At 48.6% G+C, this 10,296-nt stretch overlaps 1 protein-coding gene across 1 annotated transcript in view; it reads left to right on the top strand.

Annotated features, from left to right (window-relative positions):
• The window catches only part of SNTA1 (syntrophin alpha 1), a 24,621-nt gene extending 15,368 nt beyond the window's left edge, over window positions 1–9,253 (top strand). The window contains exons 3-8 of the mRNA XM_006089408.3: window positions 1,011–1,215; window positions 4,395–4,602; window positions 4,739–4,869; window positions 6,785–6,981; window positions 8,353–8,540; window positions 8,625–9,253. Of these exons, the coding sequence (XP_006089470.2) occupies window positions 1,011–1,215; window positions 4,395–4,602; window positions 4,739–4,869; window positions 6,785–6,981; window positions 8,353–8,540; window positions 8,625–8,717 (1,022 nt within the window). The 3' untranslated portion in view covers window positions 8,718–9,253. The remainder of the gene's footprint in view (window positions 1–1,010; window positions 1,216–4,394; window positions 4,603–4,738; window positions 4,870–6,784; window positions 6,982–8,352; window positions 8,541–8,624) is intronic.
• Window positions 9,254–10,296: the final 1,043 nt, after the last annotated feature.

Here is a 10,296-nt window from a genome sequence, read left to right as displayed (position 1 = left end):
AGAGAGAGAGAGAGAGAGAGAGAGAGAGAGGGAACATTTACATAATCACAGAGAGCTCTGTTGGACAATGTTATTCTCTAAGGTGTCCACTATACTCAGTGATGATTGTTCAGAGCTAAGAGGGCCCTTAGGCACCTATATTGGTTACAGTACAAGTTATGCTGCTATAATAAGAGACCCATAACATACTATGGCTTAAATATAATAGAAGCTCCTTGCTTTCTTAGTAACATCCACGTCTGACATGACATCTTTAAAGTGTCAGCCTTCCTTAGAGTGTGGCTCATGTACTCATAGTTAAGATAATGCTCCACCAGCCTTTGTTCTAGCCAACTTAACCCTGTTGGGGAAAAAGAGGGGGAAAGGATCTTCCCCTTTCTTTAATAGACAGAACTTCATTGTTACACACACCCCTTCTGCTCTGACCCTATCAGCCAGACTTGATTACATGAGCACCTATATAGCTGCAAGGGAGACTGGGAAATGAAGTCTTAAGCTGGGAGGCTATCACTATACTGGAGGACAGTTAGCAGCCTCTACCACATGACTATCTCATTCAACCCCTCTTTTCTGCAGATGAAAAGACTGAAGAGAGAGAGGCAGACAATGGGATCGTGGCAGAGCAGTCACATCTCCTAACTTCCCTCTTGGTGCTCTTTTACTGCCTTGCTGTAGCTGTTGTCTGTTCCCTTTAAGCAGTCAATCCCAAAGGTCCAAACACTTCTACTTACTTGGTTAGAACTTAGTCACATGGTGACACCTAGCTGCAGAAGAGGCTGGGAAATGTAGCCTATCTTCCAGGTGGCCATGTGTCTATAAACCGGGAAAAATGAGAGAATAGATGTTGGAATGCATCTAGTATTTTCTACCATAAAATCAGAGACTTGAGCCTAGGAGAGGATAGTGACATTAGTCATAAATTGAAGTCGTAATGAATTAGTGAAAATTGTGATGTGTGCTGCATGGGAACCCATGTCACAGTGGTAACTGCTGACCTGTCCCCTGACCAGTCAAGTACATGAAGGAAGTCTCACCATATTTCAAGAACTCTGCCAGCGGGACCTCGGTTGGCTGGGACTCGCCTCCTGCCTCACCCCTTCAGCGGCAGCCTTCCTCCCCTGGTCCCCCACCCCGAGACTTCAACGGTGCTAAACACATGTCCTTGAAGATGGCATATATCTCGAGAAGGTGTACCCCCAGTGACCCAGAGCCCAGGTAAGCCTGGAGTGGGGGGCACCTCAGACAGTCATGCCCTGGTGTTGTTAGGTGGTGGGGCCAAAGGAAAGATACAATGCCTGAACATGGTAGGTGCTTAAGAAATGTTTGTTGAATGGATGCAAGAGTGAAGTTATGGGGATGAGGGTGTGCTTGCTTTTCTCTTCTTCCTCTGGGCAGTTCACATCTGAGGAGGAACTTTGAATATGGAGAGCCCTGAATGGGATTCCAGTCCTGGTTCTCCTTGAACTAGTCCCTTTTCCTCACTAACCTTTAGATTTCCCATTGTGAAATAAGGTTGTCAGACTCAGTGATCCCCTCAAGTCTCTACCGACTCTGTTGCGATTCTGAGATGTCTGGTAATACTTGTTTCAGGGCCATGGAAGGTTATCGTCCTTCACATCTGAGCAGCCCTTAACAGTTCATTGATGATAAGATTGACACCAGCCAACATTATTGTGTTTACCACAAACAAAATTATTTAGTTCTCACAGCGATCCTATGAACAAAGTCCTATTGTTTCACCCCATTTTATAGATGAGGACAGAGAGAGGAAGTAAACTGCCCAAGGTTAATCACACAACCAGGAAGAGATGGAACTTGCCTCTTTCCAGGTAGCTCTCTCTGCTTTAGAAGCTATGGGTGCCTGAGTGATGGTGGTGGTTGAATGGAGTGTATATTGATCAAGTGGGGTATGCGGTATTGAGGGTGGTGTATACATTGGGAGTGACAAAAAAGGTTGTGCTGTGGGTCCGAGTTATAGCTAAGGTTCAATGTCAGTCAAATGCCCAATATTGGCATCCAAATCTTCTGGCCCTACTTGATGACCCAGCCCTACCCTGCCCCCATGAGGCAAGAAGTGGTAATTCACAGGTCACTTACAGGTGTTCCACCAAAGGGACTTAGGTGAAGGTGAGGGTTATTAGTCCTTTCTGAGACTCATAGAACCTTAGGTTAATCGTGGTTTCCAGCCCATCTCGGACATTACCTGAAGCATGTGTGTGCATGTATTTCTATGTGTGTGCATGTATTTCTATGTGTGTGCATGTGTAGGTGATATGTAAATACAAGTGTTTGTGTGTATATGTGAGCATTTGCAAGGATATTGGTGTAGATTCATGTATGTGTTTGTGTGTTTATGTTAATGCTCATATGTGTATATGCATGTGCGCATATGTGCTTGACTATGTGCGTGCATATGTAACTACATGTGTAACTTGAATATAACTGGGGTTCAATATCAGCACTATATCCCAGTCCAAGGAACACAGTCTGTTAACTAATATATAATGAATAATATTTTACTTTTACTTAGGGTTACATTGGGCTGCAAGTATCAGAAACCCTAACAAGCAATGGCTTAAATAAATGAGAGATTTATTTTTCCACATATTTAAAAAGTCTAGGGTTAGCTGTTTATTTAGGTTCTATCACTGCTCAAGAATGCCCTTAAGGGATCAGGTTTTCAGCTTTTTTCCTGCCATCTTTTTAAAAAATATATGTTTTTATTGATTTTTAGAGAAAGAGGAAGGAACAGGGATAGAGAGATAGAAACATTGATGAGAGAGAAACATCATCTATTGGCTGCCTCCTGCATGTCCCCAACCAAGGACTGAGCCTGCAACCCAGGCATATGCCCTGTCCAGGAATCAAACTGTGACCTATTGCTTCCTGGGTCAATGCTCAACCACTGAGCCACAATGGCTGGGTTCTCCTGTCATCTTTTTTTTATTATTAAATATATTTCTTTATTGATTTCAGAGAGGAAGGGAGAGGGAGAGATAGAAACATGAATGATGAGAGAGAATCATTGATTGGCTGCCTCCTGGTATTTTGTTCTGTTGCTGCATAAACAAAGCATCTTAGATTTCAGTGTTTTAGAAGATAATGGTTTATGATTTCTTACAACTCTGGCTGGCTCAACTGGCAAGTTCTGCTCTATGTAGTATCTGCCGGGGCTGGAAGCCCAAGATGTCTGTTTTACTCACATGTCTGCTGCTTCGGCTGGATGGTTGGAACAGCGAGGGGCTGGCTGAGCGTTCCTCTTTCTGTATGGCCTTTCCAGGTGGCTATCTTGTTCTCCCTCTCAGGGTAGTTGGGTTTGATGGTGGTTTGGGAGTATGACAAAATGTCACTCTTGCCACATTTTATTTGTTAAATCAGTTATAAGGTCAAGGAGAGGAGAAATAAACTTCAACTCTTGATGAGAGAAGTTTGGACTGTGTGTACCGGGAGGGATAGATTAGTTGGAGGCCATCTTTGGAGACTGACTGCCACATCCAGGAAAGTGTTACCCTTCATTCAGGAAGGGATTTATTGGTCACAACTGGACCACATGGCCAGCCCTAGCTGCAAGGGAGTCTGAGAATTAAAGTATTTTGCTTTCTAGCTCTGCAGTAGAGGAAGGCAAAGGTAAAGGGGGTTGGAGTGGGTGTTGTGAGAGCCATAATTTTGTTTATGTCCCACCTCATCTGTTACAGAAAGGCCAAAGGGGAGTGAATCTTTAATGTCCCACAAAACATTTAAAAACCCTCTCCCTGTTACTATTCCTCTGGGTACCTCCCTGAAAACCTTCCCCAACACTTGCCTGCATGGCTTTTCATCTCCCTCCCTTTTCCCTACTCCATTAATCTAGCTCTTTTTATGTAGACCAACTTGGCCTAATCAGTGCATTGTTTTGGTTCTGTACCATAAAGGAGAACCTGGGAGCTGACTCAGCAAGACAGTCCTCCTTAGAAACCAGGGAAAAAAGGGCAAGATAATGAATCCTCACACAGTGATAATTTTGGCCCCTATCATATGTGTTTTGAGTGTGTGTGTTTGTGTGTGTATGCCTATATGTGCGTTTGCCTGTGTGTGTGTATCTAATGGTCTCTTGTCACTAGACCCCATGAGGCCTCAATAACAGGAACACAGTCTGTTACAAGGTTACAAGGCTGGATCCCCGGCAGCAAGGGCTACAGCCCAGAACTCTGAAGTCTGTTGCCCAGAGAGGGGAGTGAGCTGCCCAAGGTTACAAGGCTGGATCCCCAGCAGCAAGTGTTGCTCTAATTCTTTCATGGACACCCCTGTGGTTTCTTCTGGTTTTGTGGTCGATGGGGTTTCTTGGGCCAGATCTCAGGGTTGGTAAGCTGCAGGAGTGGACAGACTCCCCCCCTCCACCTCATTTGTGCCTGCAGGTATCTGGAGATCTGTTCGGCAGATGGTCAAGACACCCTCTTCCTGAGGGCCACGGAGGAGGCTAGTGCAAGGTCGTGGACAGCTGCCATCCAAGCCCAAATCAATGCTCTAATGCCCTGGGTCAAGGACGAGCTGCAGGCACTGCTGGCAGCTACCAGCACAGCTGGAAGCCAGGACATCAAGCAGATCGGCTGGCTGACTGAGCAGGTGCCTGCTGGGCCAGGGACCTATTCTTCCCTCTATTCCCCTCCCCTGGAGCTGACCCCATTCCCATTGTCTCCCCACCTTGGCCCTCTGACCTCTCCCCTCCCTGCCCCTCTTCACTCTGCCTTGTCTTCTGCAGCTGCCCAATGGGGGCACAGCACCCACCTTGGCCCTGCTGACTGAAAAGGAGCTGCTCCTCTACAGCTGTCTCCCCCAGACCCGTGAGGCCCTGAGCCGGCCAGCCCAGACTGCCCCACTCATCACCACCAGGTACCCACAGGCAGGCAGGAGAGCATCACCCAGAGCTCGGGGGGATAATGCTTTAGACGGGCCTCAGAAGTTAGGGACTTTAGCCCTATTTTGCCCTGAGGTATTCCCCCTGTGGTCTGAAGCTAGTCTCTACCCTGTCTGGGTCTTGATTTCCTCATCTGTAGAATGGGGGCTTAAAACAGAAGGATGTGAAGTCCCACAAGTCACTCATTCATTGACACCTACTCTGTCCAACCTTGTGCTGCATGGTTTGACCCCAGTAGTCTATGCCCGTGGTTGGCAAACTGCGGCTCGCGAGCCACACGTGGCTCTTTGGCCCCTTGAGTGTGGCTCTTCCTAAGTCTTAGGAGTACCCTAATTAAGTTAATAACGAGGTACCTACATATATAGTCTAAGTTTAAAAAATTTGGCTCTCAAAAGAAATTTCAATCGTTGTACTGTTGATATTTGGCTCTGTTGACTAATGAGTTTTCCAACCACTGGTCTATGCCCTCAGGGAGCACCAGGTCTGGTGGGGAACAGCCTTTACAATGCAGAATTGCAGAATTACCTGGCCTAGTGGGGGAAGGCTTCAGGCAGGAGGTGACATTTGAGCTGGACTTCGACAGATGAGAAGACATTTGCTGTTGAAGAAAGGGGGAGAGCATCTCATAGAGAACAACATAGTCAAATGTTCAGAAGCATAAGGGCTATCGTGTGCTCGTGGAGTTATGAGTGTGCTATATATAACCAGTGTGTAGAATCTATGCAGGAAATGGAGAGAAATGAGACAGAGAGTTGGCAGGGCCTGATTTTGCAGAGCCTCTGTTGCCAGTTAAGAAATGTTAGCTTTGTCAGAGGAGCTGTGGCAGAGTTGAAGAGTTTTAGCCTGGGTTGAGGTGACCCTGGTTGTGTTTTAAAAGAACCCCTGTGGCTGTCAGGTGGAAAATGCACCTGAGAGGCAGGATGGAAGCTGGAAGGCTGCGGCAGTCCTGCAGGAGAGAGAGTGGGTAGAGGCAGCAGATGGAGAAGAAAGGCCACATTTGCATTGAAAAACACATGGGTGGTAAAATTAACCCTGCTTAGTACTTGCCAGATGGGGAGGGCGAGGGAGGTGTCCAGATGAACGGGAGGCTTGGAGCTTGTGTCTGAGCAGACAGTGGGACTAGGGGTGGGAAGATAAAGGGAGGGGATTGGAGCAAGAGGCTAAGTTGAGTCCAGAGTGTGTGGGGGATGGGTAGGGAGCTTGGGTAGGAAGCTGGGGACTTGTGGGTCTGTAGCTCAGGGCTGGAAAGGGGGGGGACTAGGTCTCACCAGAAGCTCCAAGAGAGAGGGTGTAGGGTGAGGAGCAAAGAGGGCTACAGCCCAGAACTCTGAGGTCTGTTGCCCAGAGAGGGGCAGTGAGCTGCTTGAGATTACACACAAGTGGGAGTCAAGTAGGTTTTGGACCCTTGTCACCCTGGGCTAGGCTGTGACCCATGACAGGCATTGTTGTAGTTGCTGGGAAAATAGTGGTGAACAGATTAGTTAAAAATTTGTACCCTAGGTGATATTCTAGTGAAAAGGACAATAAAAAACCAACGGAAACAGAGATGACATTTGAGTCAAGGTATGAAGGAAGTGAGGGATGAACAATGTAGATAATCAGGGAAGAACGGACTGGGCAGTGGGAACAGCATGTGTAAAGGTGCTGAGGCAGGAGTGTGCTTGGTGTGTTTGAAGACACTGGTGTAGCTGGAGCTGAGAGCAAGGAGGAGGGTGGCAGAGGATGATCTCCTATAAGTCAATCAGTGCTGGTCTGGAAGTCCTGTCCCCCCATTAGGTGGTGAAGGAGTCACAGGGTCCGTTCCCAGGACTTCCCTCTTGGCCGAGAGCTATTTCCCTGCTGCCCGAGGCCTCATGCTGAGCCCTCTGCCCTCCCCCTCCTGTGCCCCAGGCTGGTGCACTCAGGCCCTTCCAAGGGCTCGGTGCCCTACGACGCAGAGCTCTCCTTTGCCCTGCGCACGGGCACACGCCACGGTGTGGACACGCACCTGTTCAGCGTGGAGTCACCGCAGGAGCTGGCTGCCTGGACCCGCCAGCTGGTGGATGGCTGTCACCGGGCCGCTGAGGGTGTGCAGGAGGTGTCTACAGGTGGGTAGGTTGGTCTGAGAGTGCCACTTTGGTGGTGAGTCTCTTATCCCCAGAGACACTCAAACTCGCTTCTTTTTTGTTCGTTTGTTTGTTTGTTAATCCTCACCTGAGGATATTTCTTCCATTGATTTTTTTTTAGAGAGTGGAACGTGGAAGGTACAGGGGTGGGGGTGGGGGTTGGGGAAGAGAGAGAGAGAGAGAGATCGGTGTGAGAGAGGCACGTTGATTGGTTGCCTCCCACACATGCCCTGACGGGGGCTGGGTGTGGAACCTTTGGTGCTTGGGGCCGATGCTCTAACCACTGAGCAGCACACTGGCCAGGGCTCAAGCTTCTTTCTTGAGGGTGCTTGTGGCGGGTAGAACATAGGGTTTGGGGTCTTTGAGGGCCCTCTGTTTTGGGCATGCAGGTGCCCTGGTCGGTAGTTGAGACTCCCGCCCCCCCACCCCCCACCCCTCAGATTTTTCTTGCCCGAGGCTTTGTGAGTCTGCTGATGAGAATTTGAGAGATGGTATTTGGAATAGGGTTGCCAGAATAAAATACAGGATACACACTTGAATTTGAATTATAGATAAATATTTTTTTAAAGTATAAGAATGTCCAAATTATCCATTGTTTACCTAAAATTCATATTTAACTGGGCAATTCTACATGTTTCTAAGGTCTCCAAGGGCCATGTTGGTGGGTCTGCTGATGCCTTTTTAGGAAGTGAGCCTCCTGTCCATGCAGAGTTTAAACTCCCCCTTTCCACTTTTGGTGCTACTGGAAGTGGGAATTTATAAAAATTATACTAGAAGTATAATTTTTCTATGGGCCCATCTTTCTTTCTTTCTTTCTTTCTTTCTTTCTTTCTTTCTTTCTTTCTTTCTTTCTTTCTTTCTTTCTCTCTCTCTCTCTTTCTCTCTCTCTCTCTCTCTCTCTCTCTCTCTCTCTCTCTCTCTTTCTTTCTTTCTTTCTTTTCTTTCTTTCTTCAGAGAGGAAGAGAGAGGGAGAGAGAAAGAGAGAGAGAAACATCAATGATGAGAGAATCATTGATCGCCTGCCTCCTGCACGGCCCCCACTGGGAATCAAGCCTGCAACCTGGGCATGTGCCTTGACTGGAATCGAACCCCGGGACCTTTCAGTCCACAGGCCAATGCTCTATCCACTGAGCAAAACTGGCTAGGGCCCACCTTTCTTATGTTAGGGTAGGGGTGTCTCTGTGCAGGGTGGGTATACAGATGGCATGACAAGTAGTGAGCCTCCCATCCCTGGTGGTATTCAAGCCCCACTTTTGGAGCTGCCAGTTGGGGTTGGAGGTAGGCTTGTGGTCTCTGAGGGCCAGCTCTGCCCATTCCACACACCCTCCCCATGCCCATGTGCCCTCCCTGCAGCCTGCACGTGGAACGGCCGTCCCTGCAACCTCTCTGTGCACATTGACAAGGGCTTCACACTGTGGGCAGCTGAGCCAGGTGCGGCCCAAGCTGTGCTGCTCCGACAGCCCTTTGAGAAGCTGCAGATGTCCTCGGACGATGGTGCCAGTCTCCTGTTCCTGGACTTCGGGGGTGCTGAAGGAGAGATTGTGAGTGGAGGGGGCGGGGGGCTATGGTCTCCTGGAGGCCAGGCTACATGGAGTTCCTGACCCTTCTCTCCATCCACCCTGCAGCAGCTGGACCTGCATTCGTGCCCCAAAACCATGGTCTTCATCATCCACTCCTTCCTCTCGGCCAAAGTCACCCGCCTGGGGCTCTTGGCCTAGAGGTCGCCAGATGCACTAGCCCCAAGGAGGGGGTGTCCACCCCATGGCCTGACCTGGCCCTCCACTGACTGCCTGCTCAACACTGGGCTGAGGAAAAGGAGAGGAAAGGAACAAGGGTGCAGAGAGACCCAGCCCCTGAGGAGGCTGGGATAGTCTTGGGGACTGGGACCCAGATTCAGGACAGTGGATCCTGCTGTGATGGGGTAGTTTCCCTGTTGCCCCTGCCCCATCTCCCCACCAGTGCCTTTGCAGAGAGATATTTTGTGTACACAGAAGCCATTCCAAGCCTGGGACTGCCCCTGTGGGGATCCTGACCCCAGCCAGCAACTGCCAAGCCTCCTAGAGGCCCCAAAGCCACCCCAGAGGCCCCATCTGAAGCTGGAGTTCCCTGGAGTCTGAAGCAAGAGAAAGAGGAGCCTTTCTGTTCATTTCTACCCTCAGCTCCACCACCTTGGGGCATGTGGTTTCCCCTTCATCTTCTCTTTCCTCCTTGTTCTTGGACAAATAAACAACCTGTGAGCACATAGGCAGCCTGACCTAGTGTCTGTGGTTTGTGCCTTGATCTTTGGGTCCTGTGGTGGTCCCCAAACTCCCAAGAAGGACCAGACCCAAGACTGGGGCCCCTTTCCTGGGAGAAAAGCAGGCCTTTAAGCACAGGATCAAAGAAAGTATTTGTTTTCTATTGTTGCATAACAAATTACCCCCCAATTTAGCAGCTTAAAACAATAATTTATTATCTTTCAAGTTCTTTGGATTAGGAATTTGAGAGGGGCTAAGCTGGATTGTTCTTGTCTCAGGTCCTACCATGAAGTTATAGTCATGATGTTGGCTGGGCTACACTTATCTGCAGGCTTGACTGGGGCTAGAGTAGACTCAGGGTCTGTTTCCAATATTGCTCACTCATTGCTGTTGGCAGGAAACTCCAGTTCCTCACCACATGAACCTAATCATAGGGCTGCTTAAATATGCTCATGACAGCTGGCTTCCACCAGAGTGAGTGACACAGAAGAGAGAGCCAAGAGGAATCCACAGTGCCTCTTATGATCCAGTCTTGAATGTCACTTTTGCTTTATTCTATTCATTAGCAGTGAGTCGGTAAGCCCAGCCCACACTCAAAGAGAGGGGAATTAATTCCCACCTTTTAATTGATGGATTGGTTTGAGAGAGAGAGGAGAGAGGGGAGGGAGAGAGGTTAGGAGAGCAGGAGGGGGGGAGGAGAGAAAGAGAGAGAGAGAGAGACATTGATTTGTTGTTCCACTTACTCATGCATACATTAGTTGATTCTTGTATGTGCCCTGACCTGGGATTGAACTCAGCACCTTGGTGTATTGGGATGATGCTCTAATCAACTGAGCTATGGCCAGGTTAGTTTCCACCTCTTGAAGAAAAGAATGTCAGTGTCAGTGACTTTGTGGACCTATTTTAACATCATCATAGAGAGTCTCAGGCCCCTTTCCTGCAGAAGGGAGGACACTTGGACCTGCTTAGTGGAACGTTCTTTGGAAGCTGTACTGTGCTGGCTGGATATGAGTTTGCCATGTTTTTAACAACCTACTTGCTTGCATTGTCCAGAAAATCA

This window comes from Myotis lucifugus, unplaced genomic scaffold (assembly GCF_000147115.1).
Source record: "Myotis lucifugus unplaced genomic scaffold, Myoluc2.0 scaffold_60, whole genome shotgun sequence".
In the NCBI taxonomy this organism is placed as follows: Eukaryota; Metazoa; Chordata; class Mammalia; order Chiroptera; family Vespertilionidae; genus Myotis; species Myotis lucifugus.
This window is presented reverse-complemented; position numbering and strand designations above follow the sequence as displayed.